The following is a 22,236-nucleotide window of genomic DNA, read 5'->3' on the forward strand; positions in this document are numbered from 1 at the left end:
CTGAGCCGAACATAGAGGCTCGACCGACTGAGCCACCCAGGCATCCCAAAATTCTGGTGTTTTTAAAGAGATCTGAATTTGTTTCCTAGGGCTGGTGTAACAAAGTATGACAACATGGGTGGCTTAAAACAAATGTATTCTCTGATAGCTCTGGAGGCTAGAAGTCTGAAATCAATGTGTTAGCTGGACCACATTCCCTCCAAAGGCTTTACGGGGAATTTTTCCTCTGCACCTCCTGTGCTGGGATTCATAACTTAATTATAGCTACAAAGACCCTTTTCCCAAATAAGGCCACATTCACAAGTTCCAAGATGTGGACATATCTCTTTGGGATCCACCATTCAACGTACTATGAAATCTTAATTTAAATATGCTTATGTCCTGGGAGATTCCCTCTGGTATTCTTGACCAACAAGCCCACATTTATTCCAAGGGGGAAAAGAACATTTTATCTCACCCAATTTACGCCTATAGTTAAATTGGTTATAAAATCTGCCGGCTGAAAACATTTTTCTTAATATGCCCAGTTGCCATTAGCCTTCTCACATTTACTTGAAAATCAATAAAATTCTTGGGAAACAAGCAGTTGTTACCCATTTAAAAGAACAGGCCTGCAGCTTAGCACTTGTCCACTTTTCACTAGAATCATGCAAGGTAGCCAGGCACTTGGGAGCAGGTGAAAGAGAATGAAGCCAGTAATAATATGGCTACACAGTTCTTACCGGGAGAATGAGAAATCCACTTGGCTAAATGGTCAATGAGACTTTTTTCTTTTAGTATATCATTTAGGTAACTCAATTTTAAGTACGAAATCATAAGATTTAGAGTAATTTAATTGCCTAAAAGCAACAACCTGTTTTGACGTAACTCTATGAACACCTGTCTTTCCTTTCCCCCCTCCTCGTACCCCTAAATTCCCTACGCCAGAAACTAGCTGACCTAGAATGCCAACCAACCCCGGAGGGAAATGACCTCGGATCTGGGCGTTGACAGAGAAAACATCTCAACAATGCCATGTCTATCTCCATGACCCTTGGAGTCAGCCTAGATTTCTACTTATTTGCCTAAAAGCAATAATAACTGAGACACAGAAGCAGCTCAGTTGAGGGCAGTGAAAAAGCAACAGACTGTATTACTACTGTCACAAAAATCACGCCTATGAGAGTTCAGTGTTGTTGGTCACCAAAATAAGAAAAACACTGAACTCATCACCAGAAGCATTCCAAACAGTGTAATAAGAAGTAAAAAACAAACCAGAAGAATGAGAAAGAGGAGGAAGGATAGAAAATTAAAAAAAACAAAAAAGTTTTATGAGCAAATATTCAATGTTATCAAAAAAATAAATTTCCAAAGAAAACTACTGTTAGGACATACTATTGGAAGTGTCTTGATTGACCAGCTGCCTGCCTATCAAACAGATTTCCATTGACAGAACTCTGGGAGCAAGTGCTTACCAGGTATGATTGTGACAGATGAGTGTTGCAGTAACTCACCTTCTTCGGCCTCAGATTGTTTCTTAGAAATAAGTTTTCTGTTTCTGAAGACACATCAAATATAATGACGATAGATAGGATGAGATAAAGGTTTAATTTTTCATGGTCAGGCCTCTAGCTCCTAAGAAAACAGAGTCCTTAGAAACAAACAATAAGAACGTAGTTCCTTTACTGAATTGTGGGTTTGGGCGCCGGGGTGGCTCAGTCATTAAGCGTCTGCCTTCGGCTCAGGTCATGATTCCCGAGTCCTGGGATCCAGCCCCACATTGGGCTCCCTGCTCTGCGGGAAGCCTGCCTCTCCCTCTCCCACTCCCCCTGCTTGTGTTCCCTCTCTCGCTGTGTCTCTCTCTGTCAAATAAATAAATAAAATCTTTAAAAAAAAATTGTGGGTTTGATGGCCAAGAGCTAGGGAAGAAAACACAAAGCAGAACTGTTATGATGTGCATGGAATACAGTTGCCTAGAAAGGGCTCTGTAATGACAGTAGAAAAGTTTCGGCCAAACAATTTAACCACTTTTCCACTCTGACTTCTTTTAAAGTGCTTTGGGTACTGGGGTCTTATAAGCCCCATTTTTCACATCACTGTCAAAAACAAATAGGCATATCATAGAATTTACAATTCCCACAAGTACTGTATGTATTCTGTATACTGACTTTCACTGATGCCAAGAATACACGTAAACATGTCATCCCTCCTCTCAGAAGGTTATTTGTAGTTTGGCAGTTTCTGATTTTCCTCTTGTATCCTAAAAGTCAAGAGAAAGGGAACCCCACTGGGACCTCCGAATTATTATTTGAAGATATTTGGGGTTATTTATTTACTCAGCTTTGGATGGTACATCTATGTAATTTTGCTCAGCTAGTCATGCCCCACTACAAATTGAGAATCTCAAGACTTTTAACGACAAAAAATATATATTGTTCAGACTGTTTTATTTAAGATTTCATTTATTTAAGAGAGAGAGAGAGAGCAAGCACGAGTAAGGGGAGGGGAAAAGGAGAGGGAGAAGCAGACTCTGCGCTGAGCAGGGAGCCCAACATGGAGCTCTATTCCAGGACCCTGAGATTATGACCTGAGCTGAAGGCAGATGCTTAACGACTGAGCCACCGAGGCACCCCAGTTTCTTCTTCTTTAATAAAATAGTAATAAAGACTCTTAATCTCAGGAAACAAACTGAGGGTGATAGAGTGGTGGGGGGTGGGAGGGATGGGGTGGCTGGGTGATGGACATTGGGGAGGGTGTGTGCTATGGTGAGCACTGTGAATTGTGTAAGACTGATGAATCGCAGACCTGTACCCCCGAAACAAATAATACATTATATGTTAATAAAAAAATTTTTTTAAATAGTAATAAAGAGGTTCATCCTAAGAAATGACATTCTAGCTAAAAGCTTGGCTCAGAAATTCTACTCTCCCCTCCAGTTTGGGCAGAAATAAACAGAGGTACTTGGCTTTTTTCTATATGAGTAAATGAAAGGACACCAGGAACAACACAAAATATATCATCCCACTTGTTACAAATTTCTCTTCCTATTCATAACATCTACTCAACACGAATGTACTTACTGCTCTTTTTTAGTTTCAAAATATTTATCTTCTTTTTGATAGCTACCCAACATAGAGACTGATCTAATGTGAACTTAGTATTTCTTAAACTATTATGAAATTTTGTGTTAAAGTCAAATTCCAAATTTTCTTTCCTGGGCAGAAGTCTTTAATTCATAAATCCCTCTGGAATCTGTCAGAATATGCCAAACAATAAGGATTACTTTGAAATTACAGTTATCCAACATATGCCATGTTGCCCAGCGGTCTCAATAGATAGTTGGGCTGGAAATACATGTTTTCTCTTGTTCTGCTTTTGTTAGTGTCAATGACAATTGGAGGCAATCAGGTCAGTTCAGATAGCCACAAACACACTCTGCTCTTGCATATAATTCAAACCAACACTGTACCAACAACAACTTGGCTAAATTGTTGGTGAGACTTTTTCCTTTTAGTACATTATTTCAGTAAGTCACTTCTAAGTACAGGATTAGACAACTTAGAGTAACTTAGTTGCCCAAAGCAGTAACATGCTTTGACTTACAATTGTTTGTTTCTTCCTCTCCGAGGAGCCTAGAATTATTCAAATCCATCACTTCTCGTCTGACTACTAATATTAACCCGGGTATCAGCATGAGGCATTGGTTGCCAAAGGATGGCTGGAGAGTATTCTAAGATGGAAAGGAAATTCACAGGAAAATGTGAAGCAAGGATGGAACTTTCTGTGAGGCACAAAAAGACACTGGAGTCATCCACAGAAAACTTAGAGCAAGATATCTGGAAAGTGGGAGACCAATAAACTGCTATTATGGCTGATTCTGACATAGACACAATATGAAGTTTTGCCATTAATCGTAGGAACTTTGTATCTTTGTGAATCAAACCGTGTTCACATAAAGCAGCAACTTGCAATTAGGTCTCCAAGACAAGAACTATTACATAAGGTTGCGCAGGGCACAGCTCACACAGTGAGTGGTATGTGGTTGCCCTGCCCAAGACACATTTGAAAATGTGCTTAGAGATTGCATTGCCCTTCAAGTAGTGGTTTGTGGTGATCACTATATACATATGTTGTTTTAGTTTTTCAAAAACATTACTAGACAATTCAACTAGCGAACACAAATAAAGGTTGAGGTTTTTTCTTCCTATAAAATATACACAGCACTCCGTTATAGGTAACCGTTAATTCACAAAGACCCTTTGACTCTATTAACTTAGGAAAAATCTTGCAAATAGTTTAAAGTTGTACCAATCCACAAGAAACATCAACAAACACTACTAGGACCATGACTATGACTTCTAAAGAGCTCACGACCTACCCCTACATTCCCTACCGCATCACTGAGACACTTGGAGGCAGTTATGATGATCTTCATTTTACATAGAGAGGCTGGGACCCAGAAGATTTTGGAACTTGTTCAGGAATAGGAAGCAAAATGAATGAATGGATGAATGAATAGAAAAGAGTAAGCTACAACACAATTAAGGTCTCCAGATGTTCCCATCCTGGGATTTTTCTCTATTAAAACAATTTTTTCTACCTACCAATCTTAAATTATTACTCACCTAGAGTAAGCACTTGTAAAAGCCATTTTAATGGGCTTTAAAACGACTTCACAAGTGTTTTTTTTTTTATTCCCCACAGAGTCCATGAACTTTAAATAGTATGAGAAAAAAAAAAGCATTTGTTACATTGAAAAAAATTTAGTACCAGCTTCTTTCCTTCCTACAAAAGGACAGATTGTACTGAATTTGCAAAAAACAATCTGCCTAAAACTCATTGCCTGAAAGCAGACAATGAGAATTCATAAGTACCTTTTATGTAGCCCACATGTGCTATGGAAATATTAAATAAGTACAAGTGTGTTCCCTGCCCTCAACCTACTTACAGTTCAGACAGCCAGCCAGCCAGCCAGCCAGCCAGCCAACCAGCTCACCAGCCAGCATGCAAGTATCCCACATTCCAGGTACTGGGGTTAAAGAGATGACTGGGGCATATTCCCAGTTCTCAAAGACCTCCTAGTCTAGTGGAGAAACTTTATATGGCTAATTATATTATGGTATAAGTGCTGAAACATTCCAATTAGAACACATAAACGAAAGCAATATATTTTGCTCAGGAAGGGTAGTTTCCTGAAAATGTTTCATAGGAGAGAGAATATAGGAGCTAGGTCTTGAAAGTGAACAGGATTTTATCTAGAAGAGAAAGGGCACAAGAACATTTCTAGAAAAAAAAAAGATGAACAAAAGCATGGAAGCTTAAGAGTGAATGGAATTTAGCGGGAGAGTTCAGAGATGCTGCTGGAGAGGTAGAAAAATGAGATCATGAGGGGCCTTAAAGGAATATTTCATATCATAGGAAATGGAGAGCCATTGAAGGGTTTCAAGCAAAGAAATTAATCTGTGATTTTAGAAAGTTAATTCCAGCATCGGGATGGAAGATTGTAAGGTGAAAGGAGATAAGTTTGTAGGCTATTTCATTAGTCCAAGCAAGATATAGAGAGAATCCACAGCGCTGCCCAATAAAATTTGCCGCCATGACAGAAATGTTCTATATCTATGCTGTCCAATATGGTAGCCATGAGCTACATGTGCCTACTGAGCACTAAGTATTTAAATTGCCCCATGTGACTAGTGGCTGCCATATTGGACATTGCAGAGGCATCTTAGAGAAGCTGGCACTTGAGTTAAGCCTTAAAGCAGGGTGTTTCCAACTATAGGTTATAATTGGTGTAGCTCACAACTGGGATATTTTTTAATGACCAAAGAGAATAACATAGAATGCAGTAGAATTAAATCAACTAGAACAGAATAGAAAAGAAAGTAGCATGCACTGTAGAGTAATACTGTGAGAGATGTTTGTTTCAGTTATAGAGCTGTGTGTGTGTGTGTGTGTGTGTGTGTGTGTGTGTGTACTCTGGATCACAATGCAAAATGTACTTTCCCTCTCTATTCTGTTTAAAAATGTTTGAAAGCCATTCCTTTATGAAAGGGTATTATTTAACCATGTTCAGAGTTATTAGCAAGACGTTCCCAGAAGAGCAGAGTTTAGTTCATTGGAGTTTAGAATAGGGATAACTCTGGACTTTCAAGACTTTCCTAATTATTTTGCTTTCAAAAAATTAATAGACTTTATTGTTAGGAAGAGCTTTAGACTTACAGAAAAATTGAGAAGATAGTACAGAGAGTTTCCACATACCCTGCACTCAGTTTCTCCTATTAAGACCTTACGTTAGTATTGCAATTAATGAGCCAAGGTTGACATGCTATTAAGTAAAGCCAATACTTTATTCATATTTCCTTTGCTTTTACCTAATATCCTTTTTTTCTATTCCAAGATTCCATCCAGGATAACACATTACATCTAGTTGTCATGTTTCCATAGGCTCCTTTGAGCTGTGACAGGTTTTCACATTTTGCTTGCTTCTGATGACCTTGAGAGTTTTAAAGAGTACTGATCAGGTATTTTGCAGGATGCTACACTGTTGGAATTTTGTCTGATGTTTTTTCTCATGATTGCACTGAGGTTGTGGGTTATTTGGGGGAAGACCGCAGAGGTAAAGTGCCATTTTCATGCCATGATATCATGGATACATACCATCAACATCATTTATCACTATTGATCTTGGCCTTGATCCACTGGCTGAGGTAGTGCTAATCAGTCTTCTCCACTCTAAATTTACTTTTTTATCCCCCTTGTCAAACAGTACTCTTTGGGAGGAAATCACTCTGCTCCTTTTAAAAAATGAATTACTTAGGGACCCCTGGGTGACTCAGTCAGTTAAGTGTCTGCCTTCGGCTCAGGTCATGATCCCAGGGTCCTGGAATCTAGTCCCACATCCGGCTCCTTGCCCAGCAGGGAGCCTGCTTCTCCCTCTGCCTGCTCCTTCCCCTGTTTGTGCTCCTCGCTCTGGCAAATAAATAAATAACATCTTTAAGAAAAATAAAAATGAATTACTTAATCAAAGGGAGGCTTGAACCTGAGTAAAAAACACTGAGTTCTTTCCAAAGAAAGCTACTTCTGAGTATAGACGCGGTCTCTTTTTAGATACAGCATCTCTCTCTGCAGCAGGCAGGACACTTTTTTCACATCTCAGATTTTCAGGTTCCAAATATGAAGCTCACACACACACACACACACACACACACACACACACACACACAAACACACACACACACAAATTGAGTGATTGACACGAAGTTCCAAAATAAGTCGGAAAGGAATTAACTCAAAATCAACTGCACATCTTTCTGACTTTTCTCCTCAGCCCCAGATTCTGACATTTTAGAAGTAAATTTAACCCAAAACCCAAAATGGGTTTTCCCCCCCAAGAGGGAAGATTCATTTTTAGCTAATGTTTAGAAAGGGAGATCCCACACTGAGAAAATCCGGTAATTTGGAGTAGCTTCTTTAGGTGGAGGAGGGCTGCAAGATCAAGCCTCTGCAATGTCCACAAGGTCAATTCCAGCCTGCCAAACCACCTGCTGCTTCCCCCTCGTTGCAGTTGCCTAACCTCCTGCCACTCCTGTTCTCATGTAGAGAAAACAACAACACAGAACTTCCTGAGCAAGCCCAGCCTCTCTTTTTCATTCCTTCCCTGCACGTTCCCTTCACAATGCTCTCGTTTCATGACTCATACACATGGGTTCATGGGAACACATGGTGTTTTCTTGTTGCTCTATGTATTCTTTCTTGTCCATACAGACCAGAACAAAGTCCTGCCCCTGAGTAATGTGGGTCATAAGTCCCAGGTCCTCTCCGTTCATTCTGGGAGAAGAGGTGCAACTTTATCTCCTTCCTCACTGTACACAAATCGAGTGAGGGGGAAAAAATCATCACCTGTTGATAAAAGGGCAGTGACATTCAGAAATAAAAAATAGTCACTTACTCTCCAATCAATTATAAGATAACTTCTTAGGGGACTTCCAAGCCCTTACTATTTTCCAGGGCCCCAGTGTCCTGGATTCCCTTCAGGATTCAGTCTCTTCCTGTGTCTCCCAGGACTCTAATAATCCTTCTCTCTCCTCCTCCCCTCTGCTTGGTAAAATTCTGCTTTACCAAGTTGGGTCAAGCCATGGCTAAAGCCAATTATCGGAGTTTCTCTAATAATAACAACAAAACAATTTATTATTTTGCATATTGTAGCATGGGTAAAGCCATGCTAAGATGTGCATCACTAACAAGAACCTAAATTTTTGCTAGTTCCCAGTAACATTTGCAATAAATAGGTATCCAGATCCTCATTTGGTCAGAGGAGCATCTGAAGGGTGGGAATTCAGGAAAGAGTCTTGAGTAAGGGAAGAGTAGAGTCTGGGGAAACAGAGGGTAGGGGCTGAGGTCTTCTAGATATCCTACACACCTGAATCCATTGTCCTTGCTCAACTTTGAGTCTTCTAAGACCACAGAAAACCTTCACCGGAATTTTCACTTCATTCATCCAGTGTCAACTGCCAAGATACCAGGTGTTCTCCAGCTGGTCCAGTCACTTCAATTTGGTTTGACAAACCAATTTCAATGTCAACCAATTTAATATCAATTTGATGTCAACCCCATAGACTTGGTCCTTTTCTTTAAAATGAGTAATTTGGTCTAGGGGATCTCTACAGTCCATCCAGTCATTAACATTCTGAGTTTCACTTTAGCTACCTGTTATATGTGGTAAATATTATCTCTAATGTAGATTGGTGGAATATACTCAGTTGAATTATAATCCTCAAGGGCAATGATGACTGTCACCATGGAATCTCCAGTTTCTAGTGCAATTACCAGCATGTCAATAATTATTTTCAGTAAATAAATGGGAGGGTGGGAGGGAAGAAGGGAAGGCTTTCTCCAGTTAGTTTCTATCTTCCTATCTCTGTCCTTCCTCCATATGCAAATCTTTGATGTTTTGCTTGCATTTCTGCTAATCCTTCCAGCAACCCTAAACAGTAGGGATTATTGTCTCCATTTTACAGGTGAGGAAATTGAGACCCAGAACAATTAAGTAACTGGGCCAAGGTCACACAGCCAGTATGTGGAGGAGTCAGGACTTGAATCAACATCTATCTTTATTCCCAAACTCATACTCTGCATTATGCAAATGCAAAAAAAGCACTTCTCAAACTATAAAAGATCCTTTGAAAATATAAATTGTTTTGTTGTTATTATTACTAAAGAAACTCTAATAAATCAAATCCATTAGGCACCTTAGAATGTGGTCCTACACTGGTCCTCATGTTTTTAAAACAATGGCCCAGAGAAAGCCTTTCCTTAGGCTTCACAGTCCATTTCTCCAGGTAACGCTGCTGCCCTTTGCTTCACCCCCTACTTCTTACCTGGAGCTTCAATTGCTTTGTGTTCCGCAGGGGCTCCCAGCCCTCCCAGTTCACCCAAGGGTGTACCCATCACTCAGCTTCAGCTGTCAGTCATACCCATCTAGGCCCCCAAAGACATATCACTATTTGCTTAAGCAATTCTGCCCCTAAAAAAAGGACAGCTTCCTTAAAGATCTAGGAAGTTTTTAAAAATCATCAAGTTTGGAGGGAAGTTTTCTTTTAAAGGCAACAAACTACTGCCTCCTTCATTTCCATGTATGGAAATCACCTTTCAAAAGCACACAACTGTAAACAAGGAGATTTGTTGTGTGCTTGAGTTTAAGTCCTTTGTTTAGCTTTGCATTAGGTCTTTAAGGAAGTGGGCAAACGAATTCCACATTTCACTGTGAGAAATTAAGACATTAAAATGTTTGCTCTCATCCAGTTCTAAGTTACCAATGGGTGATTCCTTTCATGGCATTTCTGCCATCTTGTTTCCCCAAACTCAGCCCAGTCTCCTAGTTTCCTTCTTAGCATCTTTCCATGTCCTATCCCCCATGTGGTGTTCATTACTGACCCCTCATCCACTGCGTGTTTGTGACATGGTCCAGTGTGCTGCCTATAAGAGCATCTCCTGTCTACAGTGCCATTTTGGGGACAGATTCCTTCTGAAGCCATCACTGTTCAGAAGAAATCACACAGTAGTACTCAAAATGCATTCGTTAATGAATGAGTGAATTCTTCTACCCACATTACTCATCTTAAGGACTTTTTTTTTTTTTAATCTTGGATGTATTCCCATAGGAAATTTTAAAATGGGCTCAAAAGGAAGTAGAAATATATTACCTAAGCAAATCTAGAAACTAAATATAGTGTTTTTCTAACAATAGATTGTAACAGATGGTTTACCAATAATAACCAACTCTCTCTTCTCACCTTTTCTTTTTTTTAAATGTTTTATAAAATGCTATCCCCTTTTATTCTGTAAAAATGCACATAGATTCTAGAATGTACTATAATTCTGTTTCCTTTGTTTCCCGGCTGCATTAGTAATTTTTTTTTTTAACTAAAGTGTAGTTGACATACAATCTTATATTACTTTCAGGTGTACAACACAGTGATTCAACGTACTCACCAGTGCTCAGCACGGTAAGTGTAGTCACCATACAAAGTTACTACAGTTATTATTGACGATATTTCTTATGATATACTTTTCCTCCCCATGACTAATTTATATAGTTACCTTTCCAGCTAAGGAACAAATAAACCATCTTTAAAATTGCTTTTCATCAATAAGGGGAAGAAAGAATCAAAGTGAGGGGAGAAATCAATGCCTTTTGTTGACTTTTAGGCTTCAGGAGACTGAAGTGAGATGTGACGGTATAAGCATTTTCACATGTCCTAGCTGGCTCCTGAGAGAACTGGGAAGTGACACAGGGTCCTGGGAAGTGACACAGGGGCCAGGAAAACTGGCAAGAAAAACTTTTAAAATCTTGATTCTTTAAATTGTTAGCAGTATATATCAAGGTCTTACCAGGTATCCACCTCTGGTGAATGCACGTTGGTGTGCTTCAGATCTATTGTTTGTCGTTCAATTGATTGGTTTTTACGGTTGAAAACAACAGACTGTCTCACGGTTTCTGTGGCTCAGGAATCTGAGCACAACTTAGCTGCATGCCTCTGGCTCACAGTCTCTCACAAGACTGCAGTCGAGGTGGCCATCGGGGCTGCTCGAGCAAGAAACTTAATTTTAGAAGAGAAATCTATACCCTACACTGGGGCAGAGACTACTAAAAAAGAAAAAAGTTAAAAATAGAAGAGAAAGCTATGGCCAGGCAATTTGTTGTGTGTATTTTTAAAAGCTAAAATGAGAAAAAGTATAGAGAAAAAGCCAGTGATATTTCTTTTTTTTTTTAAGATTTTATTTATTTATTTATTTGAGAGAGATAATGAGAGATAGAGAGCACAAGGGGGAAGAGGGTCAGAGGGAGAAGCAGACTCCCTGCTGAGCAGGGACCCCGATGTGGGACTCCATCCCGGGACTCCAGGATCATGACCTTAGCCGAAGGCAGTCGCTTAACCAACTGAGCCACCCAGGCGCCCAAGCCAGTGATATTTCTAAATGAGTCGTTTATCTCATTTATAAAAGTGAAAAGAGTATTAAGAATATTTTAAGCAGATTTTTGGTAGGAGGTTGATTCTGAATGAGTAACACCCTTGGGACAGCAGAGGTATAGATTTTCTGAAATGACTGGTCTTGAAAATCTTTTCATCTTGGCTTTAGAATGCAGAGAAGGCCACATGTCCCTATGAGCTTAACACTTTATTGTCTCAAACCCACCACAGCCCCCCTCACTCATAGGATAAAGACAAAATACTTAGCTTATCCAAGTAGTCCCTGTTGTGCTTGGCCTAACTCTGGCCACCCCCTTCTCTTCAGTTTTCTCCTACTCCCACTCTCCATCCCCAGGTGTCTATGGCTCCGTTCCCTGACCCCCGCAAACATCTGTCAAACCTCTTCCCACCTCTGACTTTTGCACAAACATAAGTTGATCCCTCTCTTGGCCATTCTCCCCACCTGACTATCGATGTTATCTGTATGACTTATAGTCATCCTTCAGATCTTATCTCAAGCATCTCTTCCTCCAAGACTTGCTAAGACTGGATCAGGTTTCCCATAGCCTCTCATACGCTGCTCTTTTCCTTAAGGGCATAATGTAGTTGATATACATATTTGTGTATACCACTTGATTGCTACCTTTCTCCTCAACTGGACGAAGCTTCCTAAGGGGAGGGTCTGTGCCTGTCTGAGCCATTGGTCTTCCACCTTTGCCTAGTACAGCCTGGACGTGATACCTGATGAATGTTTTCTCACATTCCCGAACAGTTACCCAGTGTCACCCTGAACCATATCTAGGTAATGAAGAGGAAGCAAATATGGGTAGCTGTAAATGAGATCTTTAAACAAGTAAGTTTAGTTTGAAATATACAGTTGTCTAGTAGGACAGCCTAAAAGCTCAAATAGTGATACCTCCTAATTTTCTCCATTTTGGCCTCTCAATGGAAAATGTTGATTGCTTGGATAATATTGCTCACTGAAATGACCACTTCTGTCATTCATTTCCTCTGAGACCAAACTCTATTGGCCTTTGCTCTTTCTCTGCAGCCAGAGCTAGGAATGAAAAAGAATGTTGGAAGTGACTTCTTAACCAAGGTCCACCAACCAGGACAAGGCATTTCAATCCAATTACTTAGTTCCTGCTCTGGCTTCTAGGACAGATGGGAGACTGACTTTTCGTTTCATAAGAAAGCACAATGACTTCAGTTTGTACCATCGACTTACTTGGATTATCCTGGCCATTATTACAGATAATCGCAACAAAGACTTTCTATTTTGAGTTTTTGTGGAAATTACCCTTATCAGAAATAGTTACTTATCAAAACCAAGCTGTTGAAAGTCAACAATAGCTAACCATATCCTACTTAGGTTGGGACTATGAGTGATCTATAATTATTTTTTTTTAAGTTGGTTACTCTTCATTCATTCACTCATTCATTCAGCACATATTTACTTATGACCATCTTTGTGGCGGGCTTTAGGATCATGAAAGTCTCCCCATAGCCTGAGGAGTCCGTAGTCTTAGGGAGCAAAAACATCTTATTTTACTCAAAGAGAATCAAAGAAAAGAGAGACGTGTTTAGGTCAGAAGGTAGAAATTATCTTCAAAAACTTTAACTGTGATTTGAATAGTAAATGTAAGCAAAGTGGACTTAGAGGATGTGGCACCATTATATTCTTAGGAATATGCAGAAGAGGCACAAGGGTCAGCTTGTATTCCCATAGTATCTGTGGGAGTTTACAGAATCTTCCCAAGAATCTTTTTAAGAAATAATAGATGCCCTTCTTTCTAGGAAGTTTTACATGCATGTGGTTGTAAGTGTGATTCTATCTGGGGACCAACAAAACCTTTTTACATGGTTTTCATAATTTCTTTACCCAAAAACCAAATGATCACCCACCTTTGGGCTTCCATGTGCTTTGGAGGTCCCCAAGACCGCCCACATAGTCAGTGATTCACTAGAAAGACTCACAAAACTCAATATATGTTTATACTTACAGCTAGAGACTATTACAGTGAAAGGATGTACAACAGGATCAGCAAGGAAGAAAGATACAGGTGGAATTGGAAAACATATCTTTACAGGCTTCTGATGCTCTCTGCCTCCCATGAGTGGACAAACCAAGCGTGCTTCTTTCTCCACTAGCAAAAAGTGCAGTGATACATATGCAATATTTCTCCCCAGAGAAGCTCATTAGAGACTCGGCACCAGGGTTTTAATTGGGGCTGGTTCTGTGGACATCCTTTGCCTAACAATTATCAAAATTCAGACTTCCAGAATAAGGCAGGTGTTCACCAAAAATTACAGTGTTTGCACAGTTTAGACATAGTGAATCATCCTTATCCATTAGGGAATAGAGAGAACATTCCGAAAGCAAGTTCCCAGATGCTGGCCAAGGGCCAAAAACTTGCAAGCAGACCCTTGTAAATATAGCAGCCTCAGGCTTGCTGTATTAACTCTTTTCTGCACACCATTCTTTAAATCTTCTTCCAGAATACATGTTGTAGGAAATAGAATATTCACACTTCTCACTCTTTGCATACATGGCTAAAGAAAATGTGGTTAGCCTTGATTTTTAGGTATTTTCACTAGATTATCCACTAGCAATTATCGTTTTTAGATAACTATTACTATTATTAATAATATTGTTGCCATTAATCCTGGTAGTAATTATTATCCATAGTGGCAATATTTTGAGCTCCTATGATTAATATACTGTGAATTATTTCTAATATAATATTCATATAAATAATCCATCCAATGATCATTGACATTCTTTTAAAGGTTTTAACATGCTGAGATCATGAAAATCTAAGGAGATTCTGTGTTTGGTTCCTCATTTTATTTTTCTTCTAATCTGTTAACAGGACAGACTTTCTGCAGCTTGAAGGAGCCAACAATGGATTTCAAGCGTGTGAAGGACTATTTCTCCTGGCTCTACTATCAATACCAAATCATTAGCTGCTGTGCTGTCTTGGAGCCCTGGGAGCAATCCATGTTCAATACAATCTTACTGACCATTTTTGCTATGGTGGTGTATACCGCCTATGTTTTTATCCCAATCCACATTCGTCTGGCTTGGGAATTTTTCTCCAAAATGTGTGGCTATCACAGTACAATTTCTAACTGATCCTGTTTGCATTCTGTGAATTGGCTTTGCCTATGTATATGTTGCTTACAACTTAACCGGTGTTACGTGAATACGTGTCTTCTTTCATTGTATGATCTGAAAAACTCTCTTGTCTATGCACTCATATATCTTGCCTGCAGTGTGGGATAGATGTCTTTTAGGTTTTTTTGTACATGCTACATGGTGCATTAGTCCATATAATACATACACCTTGCCTCACATACCAACCATATTCTTTCAACTTAAATCTACAACTTTAGATTTTTTTTAATCAGGAAATTTCATATAAAATTTTTCTGAAAAGTAGGCTCATAAGAGACCTACCAGAATCATGTTTAAAATGCTCCCTTGATATTTATTCTGTACTAAAGGGTATATTTAAAAAAAAAAATTGTTCATAAGCTCCTGTCAAAAGTATCCTATTTGTTTACACATATAAAAAGATGTGAATAAGTTATATGGGCCCCCTAAAGTCTTATTTTCTAGCAAACTGCTGATACCTAAAATTCTTTTACTTCAAGTGCAAAAGAATAGGTGGGAGGCAATTATCTCTTTTCAGAATGGTTCATGAATTATTTCAAATGCCTCTAAAAGTCTGGCTTTATAAGAGTTTAAAATCAACAATGTTGATTTTAGATAACCCAGTAAGTATTATAATACAAAAAATATTAAGTGTAAGGAACAAAATATAATCAAAGTAAATTCAGATATCATGACTTGTGATGTTGACTTGCCTTGCATGGTGCCCGGGGGGTGGGGGGAGGGAAGAAAAAAGAAATTGCTTTCTTTCTGTGATTTCACTCAGTGGAGGAGGGTGGGGGGAAGCACGTATTGGGCTACAGGAAGAAAAGCTAATAAATAGGCTGGAAGTAATAGTCTACCAGCAGGAACTCGACAGCTCCAGTTAAATGCTTTGATATAGTGGCTCTTTTGCAGAGCAAAAACAAGATTTATTAAATTTCCTTCAAAGTGTTTATCTTAAAACAAATACAGGTTTTTAATTGTACTGCTGAATCAAATGTGAATGCCAAAGACCAAACCTTACAGTTCGTCTTTCCTTTCAATAAATAGTAAGGTTCGTAATTCTGAGGGTCAAAATGTAAATAGTTTTTGGACAGTATTTGCACCCATGTTTGTGTTATGGAAAAAACATTTCCAAGGAAGGCTAGAGAGAAAGATGTTTGACATGCCAAATTAACATGCATGTTTGTTAAAAAACAAAACAAAACAAAACCAAAAACACGTGTTTTGACGATAAACCAGATCTGAACCTGGACTTGTTGATTTTTGCCAAATAAACTTAGGCTTAATTTTGTAAATAAGACAGTCACCTCCAGATTTGCTTTCTCCTCATATTGCACCAACTATCTAGGTGCTTCCATCCACACTTGTCCCCAGACTTTTTTTTTATTCTTAAAGATTTTATTTATTTATTTGACAGAGAGAGCGAGAGACAACGAGAGAGGGAACACAAGCATGGGGAGCGGGAGAGGGAGAAGCAGGCTTCCCGCTGAGCAGGGAAACCAATGCGGGGCTCGATCCCAGGACCCTGGGATCATGACCTGAGCCAAAGGCAGACGCTTAACGACTGAGCCACCCAGGTGCCCCTAAACTTATCTTTTCTTATAATCCATTGGGGCAACTGATCTTAAAACAGCGGGTTAAAATGAACAATTATTAAGGGTCTTCTCCATAGTGAACCCATTTTACATGTTGGAGTAGATATTAAGGTCTCCCAGTTACAGGTAAGGGACGTGGAACTTGGAAAAGACGCATTTCTTGTTCAAGGTCCTTCAGCTGCTAGTGGCAAAGCAAGGAAGCAGGTCCAGGGCAGGGCTCCTCTGGGCCCGGAAATACGTGGCACGTTGGAGCGGTGGGAGGACAATGGGAGCAAACGAAAGATGATGGGATGGGGTCACCGACAGGTTAGGAAACAGAACCACATCGATTAAAAGAGGCAAGGGCATGAGGAGACAGCGGAGGTCAGAGGAACAAGAAGCCCAGGTCCCAGTTCCACCTTTGCTGCTTACCCTGGTGCTGTGTTCACCCATTTCTACGCTGTCCAGGCCCATAGGCCTATTTTGAAAGAGCGCTTTCACTTTTAAATATTTAAAAGAGGATTCTCAGTTAAGCATGAACTTGGATGCATTCCCAGTTCACAATGATTCAACATGCTTATATACAAGGACCCCTGCTAAGTACTCTTGGAATTCAATTACAAAGATAGTGCATTGACCTTAAAATCCTCCTTCTAAAAATAAGAGTTAAAATAAATGTGAAGAGACACAGTAAAGCCTAATAAAGGATATTGCAAAGCACTGCCCCCAGGCTGTCACTTTGAAGGTAAGCATTTCCACTGAGCAATCAAAATGATAAACACAGGGTTCATCAAATATAATCAAACATAGTATGGGGGGGAAAAAACGTATCTGCATACAGAAGGGAAGAGAGCCCCACCTGCGCTACTCTGTCAATTTGTCCTGCTAGGCAGAGATGCTCTTTACCATGACCGGTGTTAGCCTAGATTACAAACACTTTTTATATGCTTTTTCTTTTCTTCTATTATTTGTATATTTCAACAGTGGTCACAGAACTTTAAAAAAAAAAAAGGAATAGTCAAAAGTTTCATGGTTAAAATGGGCTTGTGTTTGTCACTCACTAAACTTGGAATCATAAAATGTTCCTGCACGGATATTGGCCAAGTCAACAACTGCTTTTCCTTACTTGTGCAACCAAAAACACAAAATGCTGAGAAAGCAGGCAGTTTTAACACCAAGATAACACCGGTCAGTCTTTGTTAATAAGTTGTGTGTACTAAAAAAAAAAAAAAAAAAAAAAATCACTAGTTCACATCTTCTACTTCTTTCTTCTTCCATCATTACCTTATTTAGATTCTCTCACTAGCAGAGCATGTGCCCCTGAAAGGCAGGAAATTTTTTCTTATTTCTGAATCCCCAGTATCTAGCCCAGTTCACAATACAGAGCTTAGCAGATACACATCCTAGAGCACATGACATACCCTGTATCCACGCAGAATCAAGGAAGCTCAGTATTTGTATTGGGCCAACCTCAGAATGAATAGCTTCCATCTATCAACCAAAAGAGTAGCACTCATTCATTTGTTTATTCATTCATTTAACAAACATATTAAAAGCCAACCATGTACAGAGAGAGGAATGGAGAGATGAATAGATATCTAATGAAGAAAGCCTAGTAGAAACTAGGTTGTAGGTATTCACATGTCCGTTGTAAAATTCTCTTAACTTTACTGCATGTTTGAAAGTTTTTTTTTTTTAAGATTTTATTTATTTAAGATAGAGTGAGAGCGAGCCAGAGAGAGAGCGAGAGAGCATGAGCGTGGGAGGAGGAACAGAGGGAGAAGGAGAAGCAGGCTCTCCACTGAGCAGGGAGCCCAATGTGGGACTCAATCCCAGGACCCTGGGATCACGACCTGAGCCGAAGGCAGATGCTTAATGACTGAGCCACCCAGGCACCCTTGTTTGAAAGTTTTTATAAAAAACAAAAAACAAACAAACAAAAAAACGCTGGAGGAAAAGTCTACTACAGGCTGGTCGTTGAGCTTGCCACTAGGAAACAAAGATAAATGAGACTGAAACAGTAACACTCCCAAATTCATGAATCATACAATCTGGTACACAAGATGACACAGGAAAAAAATAAGCAAACAAAATATTTATGAGTTGTGGTAAGGTCTTAGGAATGGAACAGCAGAGTGCTGGAGAGGAAGCAACAGAAAGTCGGGGAGGGTGGAGCATTTGGGAGACCCAGTGAGACTTGAATCCAAACTTCTCTCATTGTAGGATGGTAGCAGGAGGACGAGGTGGGAAGGAGGTGATCTCACACTGTAAGAGGGGGACACTGGCTGTTGTGTGAGGGCGGGTGGGAGGGGCAGGGGTCAGAGCAGGGAGAACCCATGCAGGAGAGGGCTGGACTAAGGGGGCAGTATCAGAAGCAGAGACACAGAGGTCTGATTTGACATATTTTGAAGCTAGAAAGTCACATATCTTATTTATAGGTTGGATCAAAGGAGTAATTCCATTAAATACCCAAAACCTTTTTTCTTTAAACTCCAAAAGAAACTTCCCATTTTGGTAAAGTTATTTCCGGAGCTGATTAACTATCCTAAGAGAGGTTGAAGGAAGCCAGCTTCATATATTTTTTCTATTTTTTCCACTGTATCTCATCAAGAGTCCTTACACTTCTGACTGGAAGAAAGGACTCCAGTTTTCCACCATGAAACAGAATGTTATTCTCTAGGTACTTTGCATCATCAAAACGGACTAGCCAAAATATCAGTAGCATGGTTGTTCCTAGGGATTAAATTACCCCAAGACTAATTCTAGAGCTTGAAAAGGCTTTAGAAGCAAACTTCAGGGCTCGGGTTCTCTTTGATTCATTCCCGAATTATTATGCAGACAACAGTGAAAGTAATGGTATTGAGAAGATTTAATAGTAGTGTTATCGGAGCATGGCTGACCAATTTTTAATTTCAGTTATTTGGTTAGAAATTATGAGGAAACTGGAGGCAGAAGGAGTTCCAAAATAAAATTACAGTTGCCTTTACTATAATGGCAAAGCCTATTTCTGTAGCTTTTTTGTGAACAATGATGACGTATTCCATTAACAAAATTCACACTTCTAATCATTTCCAGATGGAATTCAAAATTCAAATTGCTGCTTTTTATTATTGTAGTTTTCTTTCTAACAGAGGCAGCACTTAACCCAGATGTCTGATTGTGGGGGAGGGGAGACTGCAAAATGGAGGAGAGAGTGCCCCACATCTCTCTCACGCGCGCGCGCGCGCGCACACACACACACACACACACACACACACGCACACCAGCGGGTAAATTCCCTGGATGGCATCGTCCTGATCACTAGGGATGCAGCGATGGAGGAGAGCCCCATGTCACCCAGCTTGGTGTCCCACTCAGCAATGAGATGAGAAATGGACGAGGAGGAAGAAGAGTCAGAGAGATTGGGGGAGGGGAGGGAAGAAGGAAAATGGAAGAAGGCTTATCCTTTTGTTTTCTGCGTTCATACTGGGAAAGTCGCACTTCCAAGTAAAGTGCAATGCCTCTCCTCCATCTTCATCCCTCAAAGAAATTCCCTGATCTCATATATTTTTTTCCTAACAAGAGCCATATCCAAATGTTTTATATCTTGTTCACATTAATATTTCAGTTTCTTTTGTTAAAATAGTTCACCTTTGCCCATAGTAAAAAAAACTTCTGAATAATCAGGCAACTGATCCTCTCTCCATCCTCCAGTGGGTCTTATGTCTTCCCTCCCCTATGGCCTGGCTTCTAAGTTTCACTCTGTCTCATCCCATCCCAACCCCATTACGTCATTATTTTTCAAAGCTCAATAACCTCCTTAGAAAATTAGGGAATGGATTTGGGTCTCTCCAGAGTGTCTTCAAATTAAAAAGTCTACAGTCTATGAAATTCTAGTGACTCTCAGCATTTCAGCTTCCTGAAGCTTTCCCTGGTTATTGATAGGAACCTGACCTTTCTCTGAAATTCTATGGCCTCTGTAACCCTCGCACTAACCATCGTTGTTACGGGGAAAAAGGTAAGACAGCCCACAAATAAAAACAAACAAGCAAACACACAAAATCCCAAAGAGCAATCAGTCAGTCCTTCACCGCAGATTCAGTTGAGAAAAACTAGTTCATTGAATGGGTGGTGGGTTTATAGGAGAGGCCTTCCCGGGGGATTCAGCTTGCACCTTACGTTTCAGTAGCCACGCCCACTCCGCAGCCCCTCCCCCACCCCCTCCCACAGGCCTCTTGGGGGCCCTCCGCCTGCCTACTCTTACTTGCTGCCCCAGGAAGGGTTCACTGTCTTTCTCAGCAACCTCAGTTTTCACCACTGGACGAACACAGAGGACTGGGGATAAGAGGACCGGCTGTGAGTAGAATCTACAAAGACGGAAGCGGTTCGGTTCCTGTCCTGGTCTAGCCAACAGACAAGGGTCGGATGTAACCTCTGGTAGCTTATCTTTTACACCTTGTTATGCAAAGGTACTGCCATCCTCCCAGCCCGGAATTATGTTTCCCTCAGCCAGAAAAAGTAACTGGCTCCAAAAGAGGGGTGAGGGGGAGGAAAAGTCCATTACCCACAGAGGAATATTCCCTGTCTCTCCTTTGTCAGTTTCCACAGAGTCCTGTGTGAATTGCTTCTGGAGAGCACAGACCTTGTGTTTTGTGTATGTGTGTTTTGGTTTTTGTGTTTTGTGTTTTTGACCCCGTGTAATTTTGTAGGAGCTCATTCAATGAACTGATTAATGAATAAGTCCTTTTGACAATTAAGTCCTTTTGACAATTCCAGGTCGGGAAGCACAGAGTCCTATTTCCAGACGTGATCTGTCATTAGAGTTTGTATTGAGTGATTCACCTCTAAAGAAAGTTTTTAAACTCTGAACGAGTGTAGACGAAGGTTTTGAGAAATTACTGACCCTCCCTTAGATTCTCCTACCTGTTACTCCTCTTCCGCTCCTATATTTTTCCTTCGCAGCAATCCCCGCATACTCTGCTGAAAGAAGGAGGATTTTTAAAGGCTAAAGATGAATTTGCTCCTCAAGTACCACGCCATTGGTTCTCATCTGTGGCTATACATTAGAAGCATTTGGGAGCTTTAAAAACCACCAGTGCTTGGCCCCACCCAAAATATTAAATCAAAATCCCTGAAGGGGACCGCAGCATGGTTCTTTAAAAAGCTCCCCAGGTGATTCTAATATTCAGCCTAGACCAAGAACCAGTTTACCAGGGCTTCACTAAGTGCTAATTAAGTCACTAAAATCCAGTGTAAAGCTGGACACTCCACTTAACTTTCTCCCACTTGCCAGTTTCCCCAACATGTCTATGACAGGGTCAAGGCTCCACTGTTTCTCTAGACACAGTCTAAATCATAACAAATATCACTTTCCTACAGGTTTTCTGTAAAAGTATTTAACACTGCCTTAAGAGCTTAAAGTGCTAAACAGTTAAGAACATCACACTCCCCACCAGATTCTGTCCCATGGGATGATGTCTTCAATCATTCATCATGCATCATTTAAGAGCAATAAAATATCACAATTTATGCTTCTAGGCTTGAAGCTCTAAGTACACTCGATCTGCCGCTGATGAGCTTGGTGGAGCTTTTTCATTTGCAACTTGAGTACAAGATCATGTCACCATAATTCAGTTAAGCCAAATTGTGTCATCAGTCTTGCTGCAGAACGTGCAAGACTTCTCCATTTCACCGTACGGTTGGAAGGCACCAAGGCGTCCTATGGACGCATGATTGTACCTCGCTTCCTTTTGTTTTAATTACTTGCGGCTACCCGTCTTTCCCATAATAGATACATAATATAGGAGATTGTTAAAAATCAAAAACAAACAGAGACCAGCCTTAAAAATTCTCTGAGCAGACAAAACCGGTTTAGTCATAGAAGCAAAGCTTAATTTAGCTTATGCTGCCGGATGAACTTGACTAGGTCATTTCTTGCTTATGCCTCTGGAAATCATAAGCAGAACAGTTTCCCGAATTTGATATGAGGTAACCACTAACCAATTCCCCATCATTTAAGAAAATTATAATATTATAAACCAATCACTGTGAAGAATAAAGAGTCACTGCCTTT

At 40.1% G+C, this 22,236-nt stretch overlaps 1 protein-coding gene across 6 annotated transcripts in view; it reads left to right on the forward strand.

The window, feature by feature from the left end:
* The window catches only part of SPTSSB (serine palmitoyltransferase small subunit B), a 31,558-nt gene extending 14,242 nt beyond the window's left edge, over positions 1-17,316 (forward strand). For 2 of the 6 annotated variants that reach the window (XM_025879591.2, XM_073897876.1), the window contains 2 exons: positions 10,441-10,484; positions 14,324-17,316. In XM_025879591.2, coding sequence (XP_025735376.1) covers positions 14,356-14,586 — 231 coding nt within the window. In that variant the 5' untranslated portion in view covers positions 10,441-10,484; positions 14,324-14,355 and the 3' untranslated portion in view covers positions 14,587-17,316. Of the gene's footprint in view, positions 1-3,607; positions 3,921-10,440; positions 10,486-14,323 lie in introns of those variants that run through there. The other 4 variants (XR_012379872.1, XM_073897866.1, XR_012379875.1 and 1 more) reach the window with 3 other exon arrangements.
* The last annotated feature ends 4,920 nt before the right edge of the window (positions 17,317-22,236 follow it).

The sequence above is a fragment of the Callorhinus ursinus genome, unplaced genomic scaffold (genome assembly GCF_003265705.2).
Source record: "Callorhinus ursinus isolate GAN/ISIS: 27379988/994484 unplaced genomic scaffold, GSC_fseal_2.0 scaffold1, whole genome shotgun sequence".
NCBI classification, from domain to species: domain Eukaryota; kingdom Metazoa; phylum Chordata; class Mammalia; order Carnivora; family Otariidae; genus Callorhinus; species Callorhinus ursinus.